Below are 22879 nucleotides of genomic sequence, written 5' to 3'. Positions count from 1 at the left end.
CTCCCCCCCGCTACAAATTTTGGGGTTCCCGCCCCTTTTTCCTCCCCAAATTTTGGGGTTCCCGACACAATTTTGGGGTTCCCGCCCTTTTCCCTTCCCAATTTTGGGGTTCCCGCCCTTTCCCCCCTCAGATTTTGGGGTCTCTCCCTCAATCCCCTCCCCAATTTTGGGGTCTCCCCGTTCTCCCCCTCCCCAATTTTGGGGTTTTTCCTCCCAATTTTGGGGTCCCACCCCCTCAAATTTTGGGGTTTTCCCCTCAAATCCCCCCCAGATTTTGGGGTTTACCCCTTTCCCCCCAAATTTTGGGGTTCCCCTCTCGACTTTCCTCGAAATTTTGGGGTCTCCCCTCAAATTCCGCCCAAATTCTGGGGTTCCCCCCCCTTCAATCCCCCCAAATTTTGGGGTTTTTTCCCTTTTAACCTCCCCAAATTTTGGGGTTGCCCCCATTTAATTCCCCCCAATTTTTGGGGTTTCCCTTTTGCACCCCAATTTTGGGCTCCCATCCCCTCCAATTTTGGGATTTCCCCCCCCAGATTTTGGGGTTCCCCCCTTGATTTCCCCCCAATTTTGGGGGATTTTCCCCTTTGACTTCCCCCCAATTTTGGGGTCCCCCCCTTAAATCCCCCCTAAATTTTGGGGGCTCCCCCTCAAACAAACTTTGGGGTCCTCCCTAAACTTTCCCCAAATTTTGGGGTTTCCCCCCTTCAATCCCCCCTAAATTTTGGGGGTTTTTTCCCCTTTAACCTCTCGGAATTTTGGGGTCTCACCCCCCCCAAATTTTGGGGTCCCCCCCCTTAATTCCCCCCAAATTTTGGGGTCCCCTCGCCCTTTTTTGGGGTCCCCCCGACCCCAAACCAATCCCCCCAAATTTTGGGGTTTCTGCTCTTTATTCCCAGGCCCTTCCCCTCCCCCCCCCGCGGATTTTGGGGTCCCCCCCGGCTCTGAGGGGACCCCGGGATTTTGGGGGAATTTGGGGCTTTTTTGGGATTTTTGTAAGAATTTTGGGGGTTTTGGGGGGGATTTTTGGGGGAATTTTCGGGAAATTTTGGGGGATTTTTTTGTGGGAGTTTTGGGACTTTTGGGGGGGATTTTGGGAGATTTTTGGGGTTTTTGGGGATTTTTTTTATTATTATTTTTGGGAGATTTGGGGTTTTTTTGGGGGGGGTCTGGGGGATTTTTGGTGGGGTTTGGAGAATTTTTTTCGGGATTTTGGGGGGATTTTTGGGTTTTTTGGGGGCATTGCTGGGGGATTTTTTGGGAGGTTTTGGGATTTTTTTGGGGAGTTTTGGGGGATTTGGGGTTTTTTCCAGGGGGAATTTTGGGGGGATTTTCGGGGATTTATGGGGGATTTTCGGGAGGTTTAGGGAGGATTTTGGGGGGATTTTTGGGGGGATTGTTGGGGAATTTTGGGTTTTGTTGGGCGGTGGTTTTGGGAGTTTTTGGGGTGGTTTTGGGGTGTCTCAGGGGGATTTGGGGCGGTTTTGGGGGGGCAGTTTTGGGGCAGTTTTGGGGCAGTTTTGGGGCAGTTTTGGGGCAGTTTTGGGGTGGTTTTTGGGTGTCTCATGGGGGGGATCTGGGGCGGTTTTTGGGGTGGTTTTGGGGTTTTTTTGGGTGTCTCGTGGGAGGATTTGGGGGTGGTTTTGGGGTGGTTTTGGGGCTGGTTTTGGGGTGGTTTTGGGCAGTTTTTGGGTCTGGTTTTGGGTTGGTTTTTGGGTGTCTCGGGGGATTTTGGGCTGGTTTTTGGGGCTGTTTTTTGGGGTGGTTTTGGGGCTGGTTTTGGGCAGTTTTTGGGTCTGGTTTTGGGGCAGTTTTTTGGGTGTCTCGGGGGGATTTTGGGCTGGTTTTGGGTTGGTTTTTGGGTGTCTCATGGGGAGGATTTGGGGCTGGTTTTGGGGGTGTCTCGGGGGATTTTGGGGTGTTTTTGGGCTGGTTTTGGGTTGGTTTTTGGGGTGGTTTTGGGCTGGTTTTGGGGTGGGTTTGGGTGTCTCAGGGGGGGATTTTCGGCTGTTTTTGGGCTGGTTTTGGGTTTTTTCTGGGTGTCTCATGGGGGGGATTTTGGGCTGTTTGGGGGCTGTTTTTGGGCTGGTTTTGGGCTGGTTTTGGGCTGGTTTTGGGTGTCCCATGGGGAGGATTTGGGGCTGGCTTTGGGGTGGTTTTTGGGGTGCCTCATGGGGGGATTTTGGGGCTGTTTTTGGGGCTGTTTTGGGGCTGTTTTGGGGCTGTTTTTGGGCTGTTTTTGGGGCTGGTTTTGGGCTGGTTTTGGGCTGTTTTTGGGCAGTTTTTGGGGTGTTTCTGGGCGCCTCATGGGGGGATTTTGGGCTGTTTTTGGGGCTGTTTTTGGGGCTGGTTTTGGGCTGGTTTTGGGCTGTTTTTGGGCAGTTTCTGGGCGCCTCATGGGGGGATTTGGGGCTGTTTTTGGGGCTGTTTTTGGGGCTGGTTTTGGGCAGTTTCTGGGCGCCTCATGGGGGGATTTTGGGCTGTTTTTGGGGGTGGTTTTGGGCTGTTTTTGGGCAGTTTTTGGGCAGTTTCTGGGCGCCTCATGGGGGGATTTTGGGCTGTTTTTGGGGCTGGTTTTGGGCTGTTTTTGGGCAGTTTCTGGGCGCCTCATGGGGGGATTTGGGGCTGGTTTTGGGGCTGGTTTTGGGCAGTTTCTGGGCGCCTCATGGGGGGACGCTGTCGCGCACCCAGCGCAGGTACGGGGGGTTCCCCTGCGCCACCGGCAGCGCCACCACCTCGGGCACCTCGTACGGGTGGTGGCTCCTGGGGACGAAACAAGGCCTGGTCACCCCAAAACCCCCTCAAAACCCCCTCAAAATCCCCAAAAACCCCCCTCAAAACCCCCCTCAAAATCCCCTCAAAATCCCCCTCAAAACCCCCCTCAGAACCCCCAAAATCCGCCCTGAAAATCCAAAATATTCTGCCCAAAACCGGCCCCAAACCCCCTCGGGCACCTCGTAGGGGTGGGGGCAGCTGGGGACAAAAACCCAGCTCGGGAACCCCAAAAACCCAGCTCGGGAACCCCAAAAACCAACTCAGGAACCCCAAAATCATCTCGGGAACCCCAAAATCATCTCGGGGACCCCAAAACCCCCCAAATCCTCCCAAAAATCCCAAAAATCCGCCCCAGAAACGGCCCTGGGAACCCCCAAACCCCCCCGGGCACCTCGTAGGGGTGGGGGCACCTGGGGACCCCAAAACCCAACTCAGGAACCCCAAAATCCCCCCCCAGAATCCCAAAAACTCCTCTCAAAGTCCCAAAAATGCCCCTCAAAATCCTCAAATCCTCCCCAAAATCCCCCCAAAAATGCCCCTCAAAATCCCCAAATGCCCCCCAAAAATGCCCCTCAAAATCCCCAAATCCTCCCCAAAATCCCAAAAATGCCCCTCAAAATCCCCAAATGCCCCCCAAAAACGGGCCCCAAACCCCCTCGGGCACCTCACAGGGGTGGCGGCTCCTGGGGACACAAAACGCCCTTGGTCACCCCAAAATCCAACTCAGTCACCCCAAAACCCAACTGAGGAACCCCAAAAACCCCAAATCCCCCAAAATCCAACTCGGGAACCCCAAGATCCCAAAAATTCCCCCCAAAAATCCCAAATATTCCCCCCAAAAAACGGCCCTGGGAACCCCAAAATCCCCCCAGAGCACCTCGTAGGGGTGGGGGCACCTGGGGGACCCAAAATCCAACTCAGGAACCCCAAAATCCCAAAAACCCAACTCAGTCACCCCAAAATCACCTCAGGAACCCCAAAAACTCCCAAAATCCAACTCAGGAACCCCAAAATCCCAGAAATTCCCCCAAAAATCCCAAATATTCCCCAAAAAACGGCCCTGGGAACCCCAAAATCACCTCGGGCACCTCGTGGGGGTGGGGGCACCTGGGGGACCCCAAAATCACCTTGGTCACCCCAAAAATCCCCTCCAAAATCCCAAATATCCGCCCCAAAACCACCTCGGTCACCCCAAAATCCCAAAAATCCAACTCAGGAACCCCAAAATCCCAAAAGTCGCCCCCAAAATCCCCCAAGGACCCCCCAAAAATCCCCTCTGGATCCCCCAAATCCCACCTGGGACCCCCCAAAATCTGCCCCAATCCCCCCCAGGGCCCCCAAAATCACCCTGGGACCCCCAAATCCCAAATCCTAAATTCCTAAATTCTCTCTGGGACCCCCAAATCCCCCCAAAAAACCCCAGGACCCCCCAAAATCCCATCTGGGATACCCCAAATCCCACCTGGGACCCCCCCCAAACCCCCCAGGATCCCCAAAATCCTCTCTGGGACCCCCAAATCTGCCCAATCCCCCCCAGAGCCCCCCAAAATCCACCAGGACCCCCCAAAATCTGCCCCAATCCCCCCCAGGGCCCCCAAAATCACCCTGGGACCCCCAAATCCCAAATTCTAAATTCCTAAATTCTCTCTGGGACCCCCAAATCCCCCCAAAAAACCCCAGGACCCCCCAAAATCCCATCTGGGATACCCCAAATCCCACCTGGGACCCCCCCCAAACCCCCCAGGATCCCCAAAATCCTCTCTGGGACCCCCAAATCTGCCCAATCCCCCCCAGAGCCCCCCAAAATCCACCAGGACCCCCCAAATCTGCCCCACACCCACCCGGGATCCCCTAAATCCTAAATGCCCCCAAATCCCCCAGCACCATCCCCAGGACCCCCAAATCCCACCCGGGACCCCCAAAATCTGCTCCAAACCCCGCCCAGGACCCCCCAAAAAATCCCCTGGGACCCCAAAAATCCCACCAGGGAACCCCCAAAATCCACCCCCCAAACCCTGCCAGGACCCCCCAAAATCCCGTCTGGGACCCCCAAAACACCCCGGGATCCCCCAGATCCCACCAGGGCCCCCAAATTCCCCCTCAAGCCCTCCCAAATCCCCCCTCAAGGACCCCCCTAAAATCTCCTCTGAGAGCCCCAAAATCTGCTCCAAACTCCCCCAGGACCCCCCAAAAAATCCCCTGGGACCCCCAAATCCCACCCGGGACCCCCAAATCCCACCTGGGACCCCCAAATTCCCCCTCAATCCCCCCCAGGGCCCCTAAGGACCCCCCAAATCCCCCTAAAATCTCCTCTGAGAGCCCCAAATCCCACCTGGGAACCCCAAAATCTGCTCCAAACCCCCCCAGAACCCCCCAAAAAATCCCCTGGGACCCCCCAAATCCCACCTGGGACCCCCAAAATCTCAGCTGGGACCCCTCAAATCCCACCCGGGAACCCCCAGACCCCCCCAGGCCCCCCCAAATTCCCCCCAGGCCCCCCCAGGCCCCCCCAGGCCCCCCCAAATTCCCCCCAGGCCCCCCCAAATTCCCCCAAATTCCCCCCAGGCCCCCCCAGACCCCCCCAGGCCCCCCCAGGCCCCCCCGTCCCCACCGCACGAAGTCGCTCAGCGCCGGCACCCGGGAGCTGCGGGTCTTGATCATCTGGGGACACAGGGAGGGGACACTGGGGGACACTGGGGACACCTTGGGGACACCTTGGGGACATTGGGGACATTGGGGACACCTTGGGGACACCTTGGGGACACCTTGGGGACATTGGGGACATTGGGGACACCTTGGGGACACCTTGGGGACACCTTGGGGACATTGGGGACACCTTGGGGACATTGGGGACACCTTGGGGACATCACTGGGGACACCTTGGGGACACCTTGGGGACACCTTGGGGACATTGGGGACACCTTGGGGACACCTTGGGGACACCTTGGGGACACCTTGGGGACATTGGGGACACCTTGGGGACACCACTGGGGACATTGGGGACACCATTGGGGACACAGGGAGGGGACACCTTGGGGACATTGGGGACACCTTGGGGACATTGGGGACACCTTGGGGACACCTTGGGGACATCACTGGGGACACCTTGGGGACATCACTGGGGACACCATTGGGGACATTGGGGACACCTTGGGGACATCACTGGGGGACATCATTGGGGGACATCACTGGGGACACTGGGGGAACTAGGGACACATTGGGGGACAGTGGGGACATCACTGGGGACATCACTGGGGACACCATTGGGGACATTGGGGACACCTTGGGGACACCATTGGGGACATCACTGGGGACATTGGGGGACACTGGGGGACATCACTGGGGACATTGGGGGACACCATTGGGGACATCACTGGGGACATTGGGGACATCATTGGGGGACACTGGGGGAATTAGGGACACATTGGGGAACAGTGGGGACATCACTGGGGACATCACTGGGAACACCCTGGGGACATCACTGGGGACATCACTGGGGACATTGGGGGACATTGGGGACACCATTGGGGACACCATTGGGGACATCACTGGGGACATCACTGGGGACACTGGGGGACACTGGGGGGACTAGGGACACATTGGGGGGCAGTGGGGACATCACTGGGGACATCACTGGGGACACCTTGGGGGGACATTGCGGGTATTAGGGACACATTGGGGACATTGGGGACAGCAGGGACCTTTGGGACATCAGGGACACTGGGGACACACCGGGGACATTGGGGACAGTGAGGGGACATCAGGGGTGACAATGGGGACATCACTGGGTGGACATTGGGGACGATGGGGACATTGTGGGGACATCGGGGGATTGGGGACATTTGGGACACTGGGGGGACATTGGAGACACCCCAGGGACACTTCAGAGACATTGGGGACACCCCAGGGGCACTCTGGGGACATCAGGGACAATGGGGGACACCTTGGGGACACCTTGGGGACATTTGGGGGATTGGGGACATTGGGGACACCCTGGGGACACCTTGGGGACACCTTGGGGACACCCTGGGGACACCTTGGGGACATTTGGGGGATTGGGGACATTGGGGGACACCCCGGGGACACCCTGGGGACACCCTGGGGACACCTTGGGGACACCGGTGGCCCCGGTGCCGTCACTCACCAGCAGGACCTCGCTGTCCTCCTCCAGCTTGCCCTGCCACGTGTACCTGGGGACACCATCGGGGACACCTTGGGGACACCGTGGTGGCACCGCCGGGCCCTGTCCCCACTGTCCCCAGCCCCTTCAATCCCCCAGTGTCCCCAGTGTCCCCAGTGTCCTTGACGTCCTTGATGTCCCCCTGTCCCCTCCATGTCACCCCCGGTGTCCCTGGTCTGTCCCATTGTCCCCCTGTCCCCTCTGTCCCCAATCCCCCAGTGTCCCCAGTGTCCCCCTGCTGTCCCTGTCCCCTCTGTCCCCTTGTCCCCAACGTCCCCCCAATGTCCCTGCTGTCCCCTAGCCCATCCCCCCTGTCCCCCACTGTCCCCTCTGTCCCCAGTGATGTTGCGCTGTCCCCAACGTCCCCCATCCCCACTGTTCCCCCACTGTCCCCAATGTCCTCCCACCAATGTCCCCCTGCTGTCCCCATTGTCCCCAAATGTCCCCCTATCCCTGTCCCTGCTGTCCCCAATGTCCCCACTGGTGTCCCTCTGTCCCCAGTGTCCCCCCTTTGTCCCCTCTGTCCCCAGTGATGTCACCCTGTCCGCAATGTCCCCCTGTCCCTGTCCCCACTCTATCCCCCTGCTGTCCCCCCACAATGTCCGTCTGTCCCCATGCTGTCCCTCTGTCCCCTCTCTCCCCAGTGTCCCCATGCTGTCCCCAGTGTCCCCAGTGTCCCCGTTATCCCCCATCCCCAGTGTCCCCCCTGTCCCTGTCCCCCCTCTCTCCCCCATGTCCCCAGTGTCCCCCTATCCCTGTCCCTGCTGTCCCCAATGTCCCCCCAGTGTCCCGGTCCCTTCTGTCCCCCCAGTATCCCAAATTCCCCCCCAGTGTCCCCAGTGTCCCCCCAGTGTCCCCCCAGTGTCCCCAGTGTCCCCCCAGTGTCCCCATGTCCCCGTTGTCCCCGCGCTGTCCCCACTCACACCGAGGTCACTCCAGGGACGATGTTGACGCAGGCGGCCAAACGCTGCTGGACCAGGGACCTGAGGGGACACCTGTGTCACCTGAGTGTCACCTGCGTCACCCTGTGCCACCCCGTGTCACCCGTGTGACTGTGCCACCTGAGTGTGTCACCACCGGTGTCACCTGAGTGTCACCTGTGTGACTGTGTGTGTCACCTGAGTGTGTCACCTGAGTGTGTCACCTGAGTGTCACCTCTGTGTGTCACCTGAGTGTGTCACCACCAGTGTCACCTGTGTCACCCCTTGTGTCACAAGTGTGTCACCTGCGTGTGTCACCTGTGTCACCTGAGTGTGTCACCCCCTGGGACAGGGCCAGTGTCACCTGTGTCACCTCTCCCAGGCACCCTTGGGGACAGTGCCACCCTCCCCTCAGTGCCACCCCCAGTGTCCCCTCAGTGCCACCCCCAGTGTCCCCTCAGTGTCACCTGGCCAGCCCAATGTCCCCAATGTGTCCCCCAGTGTCCCCAATGTCCCCATTGGTGTCACCTGGCCAGCTCAGTGTCCCCATTGTCCCCACCTGGCCAGCTCAGTGTCCCCCAGTGCCATCCCCAGTGTCCCCAGTGTCCCCACCTGGCTAGCTCAGTGTCCCCATTGTCCCCATTGTCCCCATTGGTGTCACCTGCCCAGCTCAGTGTCCCCAGTGTCCCCAATGTCCCCATTGCTGTCACCTGGCCAGCTCGGTGTCCCCGGTGTCCCCAATGTCCCCAGTGTCCCCATTGGTGTCACCTGGCCAGCTCGGTGTCCCCAGTGTCCCCAGTGTCCCCACCTGGCCAGCTCAGTGTCCCCAGTGTCCCCATTGGTGTCACCTGGCCAGCTCGGTGTCCCCAGTGTCCCCGGTGTCCCCAGTGTCCCCATTGCTGTCACCTGGCCAGCTCGGTGGCCACGCTGAGGTTGGGGCAGGTGACGAAGGCGGCCGAGACCTCCCCGCTGTCACCCCCGGCTCTGTCCCCGGCTCTGTCCCCGGCTCTGTCCCCTCCGGTGCCGTTCCCGGTGCCGCAGGCGCCCCCCGGTGCTGTCCCCGGTGCTGTCCCCGGGGGTGTCCCCTCCATGGCGCCCCCGCTGGCCCCGGTGCTGTCCCCGGTGCTGTCCCCGGTGCTGGCCCTGCTGTCCCCGGTGCTGGCCCTGGTGCTGTCCCTGGTGCTGTCCCTGCTGTCCCCGGTGCTGTCCCCGGTGCTGGCCCCGGTGCTGGCCCTGGTGCTGTCCCTGGTGCTGGCCCTGGTGGCCGTCGCTGTTGTCACCGTCCCCCTGCGGCCCAGCCCCGGCAGCAGCAGCAGCGACAGCGCCTGGGGGGGAGAGAGAGAGAGAGAGACAGAGAGAGGGGCTGTCGCGATATCGGCCTGTCGCGATATCAGCCTGTCGTGATATCGGCCTGTCACGATATCGGCCTGTCACAATAGCGGCCTGTCGTGATATCGGCCTGTCGCGATATCAGCCTGTCGCGATATCAGCCTGTCATGATAAGAGGCCGCCTGTCGTGATATTGGCCTGTTGTGATACCGGCCTGTCACGATAGCTGCAATATCAGCCTGTCATGACAGCAGTCTGTCACGACATAGGCGACAGTGACCTGTCCTGATACCGGCCTGTTGCGATATCAGCCTGTCGTGATGTTGGCCTGTCGTAACAGCAGCGATACCGGCCTGTCATGATGGCAGTGATATCAGCCTGTCACGATATCAGCCTGTCACGATATAAGCAATATCAGCCTGTTGTGATATTGGCCTGCCACGATAGCGGTGATACCAGCCTGTCACGATATCAGCCTGTTGTGATATTGGTGATACCAGCCTGTCACGATATCAGCCTGTCACGATATAAGCAATATCAGCCTGTCGTGATATTGGCCTGTCACGACAGCAGCAATACCAGCCTGTCACGATATCAGCCTGTCACGATATCAGCCTGCCACAATAGTGGTGATAGCAGCCTGTCATGATACCGGCCTGTCATGATAGTGGTGATACCAGCCTATTGTGATACCGGCCTGTCACGATAGTGGCAATATTGGCCTGTCGCGATAGCAGTGACATCAGCCTGTCGCGATAGCAGCCTGTCATGACAGCAGTCTGTCGCGATAACAGCGATACCGGCCTGTCACAATAGTGGCCTGTCGCGATAGCGCCTGTCACAATAGCAGTGATATCAGCCTGTCGCGATAGCGCCTGTCACGATAGCAGCGATATCGGAACATGGCAATATCGGCGATACTGGCTCGTCATGGTAGCGCTGAGATTGGCCTGTTGTGATATCAGCCTGTCACAATAGCGGCCTGTCGCGATATCAGCCTGTCACGGTATCGGCCTGTCACAATATCAGCCTGTTGTGATATCGGCCTGTCGTGATATCGGCCTGTCGCGATATTGGCCTGTCACAATATCGGCCTGTCGTGATATCAGCCTGTCGCGATATCGGCCTGTCGTGATATTGGCCTGTCACGATATCGGCCTGTCGCCAATCCCAGAACTCAGAGTTCCCAGCATTCCCAGGATTCAGGGAATTCCAAGAATGACGGAGTTCCCAGCATTCCCGGCATTCCCGGCATTCCCAGGATTCCCGGCATTCCCGGCATTCCCGGCATTCCCGGCATTCCCGGCATTCCCGACCATTCCCAGGATTCCCAGCATTCCCGGCATTCCCGGCATTCCCGGCATTCCCAGCATTCCCGGCATTCCCGACCATTCCCAGCATTCCCAGCATTCCCGGCATTCCCGACCATTCCCGGCATTCCCAGGATTCCCGGCATTCCCGGCATTCCCAGCATTCCCGGCATTCCCAGCATTCCCAGGATTCCCGACCATTCCCAGCATTCCCAGCATTCCCGGCATTCCCAGCATTCCCAGCATTCCCGACCATTCCCAGGATTCCCAGCATTCCCGACCATTCCCAGCATTCCCAGCATTCCCGGCATTCCCGGCATTCCCAGCATTCCCGACCATTCCCAGGATTCCCAGCATTCCCAGCATTCCCGACCATTCCCGACCATTCCCAGCATTCCCAGCATTCCCGACCATTCCCGGCATTCCCGACCATTCCCAGCATTCCCGACCATTCCCGACCATTCCCGACCATTCCCGGCGTTCCCAGCATTCCCGACCATTCCCAGCATTCCCAACCATTCCCAGCAATCCCGACCATTCCCGGCATTCCCGACCATTCCCGACCATTCCCAGCATTCCCAGCATTCCCAGGGGGGCTGGGACAGGCCCCAGAGGCCCCCGAGAGCTGAACCCAGGCCCGGAAGGGAAAAGGGGGAAAAAAGGGGGAAAAGGGAAAGGGGGAAAGGGGAAAAGGGAAAAGGGAAAAGGGGAAAAGGGGAAAAGGGGGAAAGGGGAAAAAAGGGAAAAGGGAAAAGGGAAAGGGGAAAAGGGGAAAAGGGAAAAGGGGAAAAGGGGAAAAGGGAAAGGGAAAGGGGAAAAGGGGAAAGGGGGAAAAGGGAAAGGGAAAGGGGAAAAGGGGGAAAAGGGAAAAGGGATTTGGGCATGGGAATGGATCCCAGTTCGGGCACAGAATCCCAGAATTCAGAGAATTCCCAGAATCCCAGAATTCCATTTCCTCTGGGACAGCGCCATCCCCTCCCCCAGGTCATCAATAATGCTATCAATATTAATATTAATGATATTAAACTTATTGATCAACGATGCCATCCCCTCCTCCAGGTGATCAATAATTACATCAATATTAATATTAATGATATTAAACTTATTGATCAACGATGCCATCCCCTCCTCCAGGTGATCAATAATTACATCAATATTAATATTAATGATATTAAACTTATTGATGGACGGCACCATCCCCTCCCCCAGGTCATCAATAATGCTATTAATAATAATATTAATATTAATGATATTAAACTTATTGATCAACGATGCCATCCCCTCCTCCAGGTCATCAATAATTACATCAATATTAATATTTATATTAATGATATTAAATTTATTGATGGACACGGCCAGCCCCTCCCCCAGGTCATCAATAATTATATCAATATTAATATTAATGGTATTAAACTAATGCACCACTCGATGCCCTAATGCAGGTCATCAATAATGACATCAATATTAATATTAATATTAATGATATTAAATTTATTGATGGACAGGGCCAGCCCCTCCTCCAGGTCATCAATAATGATATCAATATTAATATTAATATTATTGATATTAAATTTACTGATGGACGGCTCCATCTCCTCATCCAGATCATCAATTATTATATCAATATTAATATTAATGATATTAAACTAATGAACCACCCGATGCCCTCACGCATATCATCAATAATGATATTAATATTAATATTAATATTAATGATATTAAATTTAGTGATGGACGGGGCCAGCCCCTCCCCCAGGTCATCAATAATTAGATTAATAATAATATTAATGATATTAAATTTATTGATGGACGAAGCCAGCTCCTCCTCCAGGTCATCAATAATTAGATTAATAATAATATTGATATTATTGATATTAAATTGACTGATGGACAGGAGCAGCCCCTCCCCCAGGTCATCAATAATTAGATTAATAATAATATTAATATTAATGATATTAAACTAATGCACCACTCGATGCCCTCACGCAGGTCATCAATAATGATATTAACATTAATATTGATATTAATGATATTAAATTTCCTAATGAACCACTCGATGCCCTCACGCAGGTCATCAATAATGATATTAACATTAATATTGATATTAATGAGATTAAATTTCCTAATGAAAGGCTCCATCCTCTCATCCATGTCATCAATAACGATATTAATATTAATATCGATATCATTAATATTAAACTAATGAATGGCTCGATCCCCCCATGCATGTCATCAATAACGATATTGATATTGATATTAATGATATTAATGATATTAATGATATTAATGATATTGAACTTACTAATGAAAGACTCAATCCCCTCATCCAGGTCATCTGCAATGATATTAATATTGATATTAATATTAATATTAGCGATATTAAACTGATTAATGACAGGCTCAATCCCATCCCTGTCATCGATAACGATATTAATATTAATATTGATATTAATGATATTAAACTGGTTAATGAAAGGCTCAATCCCCTCCTCCAGGCCATCAATAAGTAAATTAATATTAATATTGATATTAATGATAATAAACTGGTTAATGAAAGGCTCAATCCCCTCCTCCATGCCATCAATAACGATATTAATATTAATATTGATATTAATGATATTAAACCGATTAATGAAAGGCTCAATCCCCTCCTCCATGCCATCAATAACTAAATTAATATTAATATTGATATTAATGATAATAAACTGATTAATGACAGGCTCAATCCCCTCCTCCAGGTCATCAATAACTAAATTAATATTAATATTGATATTAATGATAATAAACTGGTTAATGAAAGGCTCAATCCCCTCTTCCAGGTAATCAATAACTAAATTAATATTAATATTAATGATATTAAACTGATTAATGAAAGGCTCGATCCCCTTATCCAGGTAATCAATAACTAAATTAATATTAATATTAATGATGATAAACTAATGAAAGGCTCAATCTCCTCGTCCATGTCATTAATAGTGATATTAATATTAATATTGATATTAATGATAATAAACTACTGAAAGACTCAATCCCCGCATCCGTGTCATTAATAGCGATATTAATATTAATGATAATAAAGTGACCAATGAAAGGCTCGATCCCCTCATCTCTGTAATCAATCAATGGATATTAATATTAATATTAATGAGATTAAATTTACTGACAGATGACGTCATCCCCTCGTCCAGGTCATCAATAACGATATTGATATCGATATTAACGATATTGATATTAACGATATTAATTTATTAATGAAGGCTCAATCCTCTAATCCATGTTATCAATAACGATATTAATGTTGATATTAACGATATTAATTTACTAATGAGAGGCTCAATCCTCTAATCCATGTTATCAATAACGATATTAATGTTTATGTTAATGATATTAATTTATTAATGAGAGGTTCAATCCTCTAATCCATGTTATCAATAACGATATTAATGTTGATATTAACGATATTAATTTACTAATGAAGGCTCAATCCTCTAATCCATGTTATCAATAACGATATTAATGTTGATATTAACGATATTAATTTACTAATGAAGGCTCAATCCTCTAATCCATGTTATCAATAACGATATTAATGTTGATATTAACGATATTAATTTATTAATGAGAGGCGCAATCCTCTAATCCATGTTATCAATAACGATATTAATGTTGATATTAACGATATTAATTTATTAATGAGAGGTTCAATCCTCTAATCCATGTTATCAATAACGATATTAATGTTGATATTAACGATATTAATTTATTAATGAAGGCTCAATCCTCTAATCCATGTTATCAATAACGATATTAATGTTGATATTAACGATATTAATTTACTAATGAAGGCTCAATCCTCTAATCCATGTTATCAATAACGATATTAATGTTGATATTAACGATATTAATTTATTAATGAAGGCTCAATCCTCTAATCCATGTTATCAATAACGATATTAATGTTGATATTAACGATATTAATTTATTAATGAGAGGCTCAATCCTCTAATCCATGTTATCAATAACGATATTAATGTTGATATTAACGATATTAATTTATTAATGAGAGGCGCAATCCTCTAATCCATGTTATCAATAACGATATTAATGTTGATATTAACGATATTAAACTGACCATTGAAAGTCAGCTTAATATCGTTAATATTAATATTAACAATTTATATAACATATTCATTATTATTAAAATATTATATATAGTTAATACTACTATTGCTTATATTATATATTAATATATGATATTAATATTAATTAATAATAACTATATTAAACCGATTAATGGCCCTCATCCAGGCCACTGATAATGATATCGATATTAATATTAATATTAATATTAATGATATGGAACTGACTAATGAACAGCTCAATGCCCTCATCCGCATTTCCAATAACAATATTAATATTAATATTAATAATATTGAACTAATGAACAGCTCGATGCCCTCATCAATGTCATCAATAATGATATTGATAATGATATTGATATTGATGATATGAAACTGATTAATGAACAACTCGATCCCTTCATCAATGTCATCAATAATGATATTGGTATTGATATTGGTATTATTGATATTGATATTGACATTGATATTATTGATATGAAACTGATTAATGAACGACTCGATCCCTTCATCAATGTCATCAATAAGGATATTGATATTGATATTGATATTGATATTGACATTGATATTATTGATATGAAACTGCCTAATGAACGACTCGATCCCCTCATCAATGTCATCAATAACCATATTGATAATGATATTGATATTGATAGTGATATTATTGATATGAAGCTGACTAATGAACGACTCGATCCCCTCATCAATGTCATCAATAACCGTATTGATAATGATATTGATAATGATATTAATGATATGGAGCTGCCTGATGAGTGCTCGATCCCCTCATCAATGCCATCAATAACAATATTGATATTGATATTGATATTGATATTGATATTGGCATTGATATTGATGATGATATTGATGATATGAAACTGCCTAATGAACAACCCGATCCCCTCATCAATGTCATCAATAACCATATTGATAATGATATTGATATTGGTATTATTGATATGAAATTGCCTAGTGAACGATTTGATCCCCTCATCAATGTCATCAATAAGGATATTGACATTGATATTGATATTATTGATATTGATATTGACATTGATATTGACGTTGACATTGACATTGATATTATTGATATCAAACTGCCTAATGAATGGCTTGATCCCCTCATCAATGTCATCAATAAGGATATTGATATTGATATTGATATTGATATTATTGATATTGATACTGACGTTGATATTGACATTGATAGTATTGATATGAAACTGCCTGATGAGCAGCTCGATCCCCTCATCAATGTAATCAATAAGGATATTGATATTGATATTGATATTGACGTTGATATTGATATTGACATTATTGGTATTGATCCTGACATTGCCATTATTGATATGAAGCTGCCTGATGAGCGCTCAATCCCCTCGTCAATAACAATATTGATATTGATATTGACATTGATAATGACATTGATAATGATATTGATAATGACATTGATATTATTGATATGAAACTGCCTAATGAGCGGCTCGACCCCCTCATCCAGGTCATCAATAACCATATTGATATCGATATTGATAATGACATTGATATTGATAATGATATTGATATTGACATCATTGATACGGAGCTGCCCGTGAGCGGTCGATGCCCTCACCAATGTCACCAATAACGATATTGATAACGATATTGATAATGATATTGATAATGATATTGACATTGATATTAATGATATTGATATTAGTGATATGAAGCTGCCTGATGAGCGCTTGTTCCCCTCGTCAATGTCATCAATAACAATATTGATAATGATATTGATATTGATATTGATATTGATAATGATATTGATAATGATACTGCCATTATTTATACGGAGCTCCCGATGAGCGCTCGATGCCCTCATCAATTGATATTGATAATGATATTGATATTGATATTGATAACGATATTGATAACGATATTGATATTGATATTGATAACGATATTGATAACGATACTGATATTGCCGTTATTGATACGGAGCTGCCCGATGAGCGCTCGGTGCCCTCGTCAATGCCATCAATAACGATATTGATAACGATATTGATACTGATAATGATATTGATAACGATATTGATATTGCCATTATTGATACGGAGCTGCCCGATGAGCGCTCGGTGCCCTCGTCGATGCCATCAATAACGGTATTGATATTGATATTGATACTGATAACGATAATGATATTGATATTGATAACGATATTGACATTGCCGTTATTGATACGGAGCCGCACCATGAGCGCTCGGTGCCGTCGTCGATGCCATCAATAACGATATTGATATTGATAACGATATTGATATTGATAATGACATTGATACTGATAACGATATTGATAATGACATTGATATTGATAACGATAGTGACATTGCCGTTATCGATAGGGAGCTGCCTGATGAGCGCTTGGCGCCCTTGTCGATGCCATCAATAACGATATTGATATTGATACTGATAACGATATTGATAACGATATTGATAGCGACATTGCCGTTGTCGATACGGAGCCGCCCGATGAGCGCTTGGCACCCTCGTCGATGCCATCAATAACGATATTGATATTGATAACGATATTGATAACGATATTGATAACGATATTGCCGTTATCAATAGGGAGCCGCCCGATGAGCGCTCGGTGCCGTCGTCGATGCCGGCTCTGAGCAGAGCTGCACACCCTGGGGACCCTGGGGGGTGTGCACGGTGCTGCTCTGCCGTGAGAGAGGGATATCGCGATAGCAGTGTGCCGTGAGAGAGGGATATCGCGATAGCAGCCTGTCACGATAGAGGGATATCGCGATAGCAGTGTGCCGTGAGAGAGGGATATCGCAATAGCAGTGTGCCATGATAGAGGGATATCGCGATAGCAGTGTGCCGTGAGAGAGGGATATCGCGATAGCAGCCTGTCACGATAAAGAGATATCGCGATAGCAGTGTGCCGTGAGAGAGGGATATCGCGATAGCAGCCTGTCACGATAGAGGGATATCGCAATAGCAGCCTGTCACGATAGAGGGATATCGCGATAGCAGCCTGTCGCGATAGAGGGATATCGCGATATTGGCCTGTTTTGATAGAGATATATCGCGATATCAGCCTGGCGCGATCCCGGACTATTGCGATATTAACCTGACGCAATAGCGGCATGTCGCGATAGCTGCATTGCGACAGCCCTATCGTGATACCCCTGCCACCACGCCCGTGTCGCGATACCGCCGTGTCGCGATACTCCTGTCACGATATCCACGCTGCACAATTCACATCACGGCGTTTATGTCGCGATACCGGCGCGTGGCGATAGTCACGACACCGGCACACGGGGGCGGTCATGTCGTGATATTTGTGCCGCGACGGTCACGTCGCGACAGCCGTGTCACGATAGCTGTGTCGTGACATTCACGTCGCGACAGTCACATCGCAATATCCGTGTCGCGATAGCCGTGGTATTCACGTCACTACATTTGTGTCACGATAGCCATGTCGTGATATTCATGTCACGATAGCTGTGTCACCAGCACGAACCCCTGGGCTGTGACACCGGCCCCACGTCGCGATATCGGCCCTGTCACGATATCGGCCTGGCCCAGTCACGATACCCCCCCATACCACAATGTACCCATGCCCATATCGCGATACCCCTCCCCATGTCACGATATATCCCCCTCCCATATCGCGATATCCCAGACCCCATGTCGTGAATCCCCACCTCTGTATCACGATCCCTCCCATGTCACGATATCCCCTCCCATATCCCGACAGATTCCCCCGATATCCTCCTCCCATATCGCGATATCCCCGCCCCCATGTCACAATAACTCCCATATCCCAATATCATCCCCATATCACGATATCCCTCTCCCCATATCGCGATATCCCTCCCCATCACGATAGCCCCATGTCGCGATATCCCCTCCCCACGTCGCGATATCCCCTCCCCATGTCGCGATATCCCCTCCCATGTCGCGATATCCGTCCCCATGTCGCGATATCCCCTCCCCACGTCACAATAACTCCCATATCCCAATATCATCCCCATATCACGATATCCCTGTCCCCATATCGCGATATCCCTCCCCCATCACGATATCCCCATGTCGCGATATCCCCTCCCCATGTCGCGATATCCCCTCCCCATGTCGCGATATCCGTCCCATGTCGCGATATCCCCTCCCCATGTCGCGATATCCCCTCCCCATGTCACGATATCCCCCCATATCGTGATATCCCCTCCCCACATCGTGATATCCCCTCCCCACGTCGTGATATCCCCTCCCCATGTCGCGATATCCCCTCCCCATGTCGCGATATCCCCTCCCCATGTCGCGATATCCCCTCCCCATGTCGCGATATCCGTCCCCATGTCGCGATATCCCCTCCCCATGTCGCGATATCCCCTCCCCATATCGCGATATCCGTCCCCATGTCGCGACAGCAGCACTCACAGCCCAGGCCGCTCTCATTGGCTGCCGGCTCCTCCTGGGGACAGGGGAGGGGTCAGAGCCCAAAAGGGACCCAAAAAACCCCAAATGGCCCCAAAATGGCCCCAAAACCAAAAAATGGTCCCAAAATGGCCCCAAAACCCAAACATGGCCCTACAATGGTCCCCAAACCCCCAAATGGCCCTAAAAACCCCCAAATCACCCCAAAACTGGCCCCAAAACCCAAAGTGGCCCCAAACCCCCCAAATCTGACCCTAAACTCTCCAAAATTTCCCCAAACACCTCAAATTCGTCCCCAGCCCCAAAACCCCCAAAGTCTGAGCCCGAATCACCCAAAACCCCCAAAACCTGACCCCAAAACCCCCAAAATCCGACCCCAAAACCCCCAAAATCCGACCCCAAAACCCCAAAACCTGAACCCAAAACCCCCCAAACTGACCCCAAAACCTGACCCCAAACCCCGACCCAGCCCCAAAACCCGACCCCAAAATGGCCCCAAAATCGCCAAAGTGACCCCAAAACTGCCCCCAGCCCCAAAACCCAACCCCAAATTGCCCCAAAAGTCCCAAATCCACCCCAAAACCTGACCCAGCCCCAAAACCCGACCCCAAAATTGCCCCAAAATCTCCAAAGTGACCCCAAAAATCGACCCCAGCCCCAAAACCTGACCCCAAACCTCCCAAACTGACCCCAAAACCTGACCCAGCCCCAAAACCCGACCCCAAAATGACCCCAAAACCCGGCTCAGCCCCAAAACCCAACCCCAAAACCGACCCCTCCCCAAAACCCCACCCCAAAATGGCCCCAAAAGCCCCAAACTGACCCCAAAAATCGGCCCCAGCCCCAAAACCCCACCCCCAAATTACCCCAAACTGACCCCAAGCCCCCCCAGAACCCGACCCCAAAATGGCCCCAAAGTGACCCCAAAATTGCCCCAAATCCCTCCAAAATAATCCCAAATTCCCCTGAGACCCCAGCCCCAAAACCCGACCCCAAATTACCCCAAAACCCCCAAAGTGACCCCAAAACCCGACCCCAAAATGACCCCAAATCCCCCTGAGACCCCAGCCCCAAAACCCGACCCCAAATTACCCCAAAACCCCCAAAGTGACCCCAAAACCCGACCCCAAAATGACCCCAAATCCCCAGAGACCCCAGCCCCGAAACCCGACCCCAAATTGCCCCAAACCCGCAAAGTGACCCCAAAATTCCCCCAAACCCCCCCAGACTGACCCCAAAATTCCCCCAAAAGCCCCCAAACCACCCCAAAACCCCCAAGCTGCCCCCAGCCCCAAATCCACCCCAAACCCCAACCCCAAACTGACCCCAAACCTCCCCCAGCCCTAAAACCCCACCCCCAACTTGCCCGAAAAGTCCCAAATCCACCCCAAAAATCGACCCCAGCCCCAAAACCTGACCCCAAATTTGCCCCAAAAGTGACCCCAAAACCGACCGCAGCCCCAATATCCGATCCCAAAACCCGACCCCAAAACCCCCCAAACTGACCCCAAAACTGCCCCAAACCCCCCAAACTGACCCCAAAATTACCCTCAAGCCCCAGCCCCAAAACCCAACCCCAAAATGACCCCAAAACCCCCAAAAGTGACCCCAAAAATCGACCCCAGGCCCAAAACCCGACCCCAGAACCTGACCCCAAACCCTGACCCAGCCCCAAAAGCCGACCCCAAAATGGCCCCAAAATCTCCAAAGTGAACCCAAAAATCGACCCCAGCCCCAAAACCCGACCCCAGATTACCCCAAACTGACCCCAAAACTGCCCCCAGCCCTAAAACCCTACCCCCAAATTGCCCCAAAAGTCCCAAATCCACCCCAAAACCTGACCCCAAAACCCCCCAAACTGACCCCAAAACCTGACCCCAAACCCCGACCCAGCCCCAAAACCCGACCCCAAAATGGCCCCAAAATCCCCAAAGTGACCCCAAACTGCCCCCAGCCCCAAAACCCAACCCCAAATTGCCCCAAAAGTCCCAAATCCACCCCAAAACCTGACCCAGCCCCAAAACCCGACCCCAAAATTGCCCCAAAATCTCCAAAGTGACCCCAAAAATCGACCCCAGCCCCAAAACCTGACCCCAAACCTCCCAAACTGACCCCAAAACCTGACCCAGCCCCAAAACCCGACCCCAAAATGACCCCAAAACCCGGCTCAGCCCCAAAACCCAACCCCAAAACCGACCCCTCCCCAAAACCCCACCCCAAAATGGCCCCAAAAGCCCCAAACTGACCCCAAAAATCGGCCCCAGCCCCAAAACCCCACCCCCAAATTACCCCAAACTGACCCCAAGCCCCCCCAGAACCCGACCCCAAAATGGCCCCAAAGTGACCCCAAAATTGCCCCAAACCCCCCAAAATAATCCCAAATTCCCCTGAGACCCCAGCCCCAAAACCCGACCCCAAATTACCGCAAAACCCCAAAGTGACCCCAAAATTGCCCCAAATCTCTCCAAAATAATCCCAAATCCCCAGAGACCCCAGCCCCAAAACCCGACCCCAAATCACCCCAAAACCCCCAAAGTGACCCCAAAACCCGACCCCAAAATGACCCCAAATCCCCAGAGACCCCAGCCCCAAAACCCGACCCCAAATTACCGCAAAACCCCCAAAGTGACCCCAAAACCGCCCCCAGCCCCAAATTCGCCCCCTCCCCAAATTCACCCCAAAATTCCCCCCCAATTCCCACCCCTTAAGACGCCCCCTCCCCAAAATCCCCCAAATTCCCCCCAAAACTCCCCCAGCATTCGCCCCCTGCCCCAAATCTCCCCCAAAATCTGCCCCCTCCCCAAATTCCCCCGAATTTTGCACCAGAACTCCCCAAAATCGCCCCCTCCCCAAATCCCTCCAAAACTCCCCCTCCCCAAATTCGCCGCCCCCAAATTTTGCCCCAAAATTCGCCCCCTCCCCAAAATTTGCCCCAAAACTCCCCCAGGCCACGCCCCCCTCCCCAAATTCCCCCTCCCCAATTTCGCCCCCTCCCCAAATTCACCCCAAAACTCCCCCTAGGCCACGCCCCCTCCTCAAACTCACCCCCAGGCCGCCCCCTCCCCAAAATTCCCCCAAAATTCCCCCAAAATTCCCCCAAAATTCGCCCCCTCCCCAAACTCACCCCGGGAACTCCCCCGGCTCTGCTCAGGCCCCGCCCCTTCCCCCAACCCGGCCCCAGGCCCCGCCCCCTCCCCAATTCCCCCCAAACTCCGCCCCCCGCTCGCGCCCCCTCCCCAAATTCCCCCAAATTCCCGCCAAACCCCCCCGAATTCCCGCCAAAACCCCCCCGGATCTCCCGCCGCGTCTCCGCAGGCCCCGCCCCCTCCCCAGGCCAAGCCCCGCCCCCTCCCCCCGCGCCCCCTCCCCAAATTCCCCTCCCCCCCCGGCCCTCCCCCCCTCCCTCACCGCTCCCGCGCTCCGCTCGCGCCGCCGCCGCCCCCACGTGACCCGCGGGGCTCCGCCCCCGCCCCGTGACGTCACCGCCGCCGCCGGAAGCGGCCGGGGGTGGAGGAGGGAGGGGGGGAGGGGGGGAGGGGGAGTCCCCGCCCCCCCATTTCCCCTCCCCCACCCCCCCCCCGGTTCGCTGCCCCTCCCCCCCCTCCCCCCCCCATCCCGGGGCTCCCTGGCCTCGCCCCTCCCCCACCTCAGCCCCTCCCCCACCTCGGCCCCTCCCCTCCCTCCAGGCCCCGCCCCCCTCCCCCGCTTTAGCCCCTCCCCCATACCCCGCTCCCCCTCCCCCCCCGCTCCCGTTCCCGCTCCCCCCCGTGGCCCCCTCCCCCATTTAGCCCGCCCCCATTCCCGGCC

General features: G+C 51.8%; 1 protein-coding gene across 1 annotated transcript; it reads right to left on the bottom strand.

Moving 5' to 3' along the window:
- Positions 1-868: 868 nt before the first annotated feature.
- Positions 869-22550, bottom strand: LOC136570985 (protein CutA-like). Its single transcript, XM_066571403.1, has 7 exons — positions 22481-22550; positions 19076-19109; positions 8779-9197; positions 7876-7935; positions 6917-6962; positions 5384-5433; positions 869-2760 (listed from the first exon to the last, which is right to left on the bottom strand). Exons 2-7 carry the CDS (start codon positions 19091-19093, stop codon positions 2661-2663), a joined length of 693 nt encoding a protein of 230 aa, XP_066427500.1. The 5' UTR covers positions 19094-19109; positions 22481-22550; the 3' UTR covers positions 869-2660.
- Positions 22551-22879: the final 329 nt, after the last annotated feature.

Source organism: Molothrus aeneus, unplaced genomic scaffold, assembly GCF_037042795.1.
Source record: "Molothrus aeneus isolate 106 unplaced genomic scaffold, BPBGC_Maene_1.0 scaffold_473, whole genome shotgun sequence".
NCBI lineage: Eukaryota > Metazoa > Chordata > Aves > Passeriformes > Icteridae > Molothrus > Molothrus aeneus.
Note: the sequence above shows the minus strand (reverse complement) of the source record. Positions and strands in the feature narration are given on the sequence as shown.

Bases quoted from the DNA above. Each gene is read 5' to 3' on its own strand.
- LOC136570985 (XM_066571403.1), bottom strand. The intron at 7,936-8,778 runs GTGACAGCAATG...GTGTCCCCTCAG, and splicing joins GTGGCCACCGAGCTGGCCAG to GTCCCTGGTCCAGCAGCGTT. The intron at 5,434-6,916 runs GTGAGTGACGGC...CTGTGTCCCCAG, and splicing joins AGGACAGCGAGGTCCTGCTG to ATGATCAAGACCCGCAGCTC.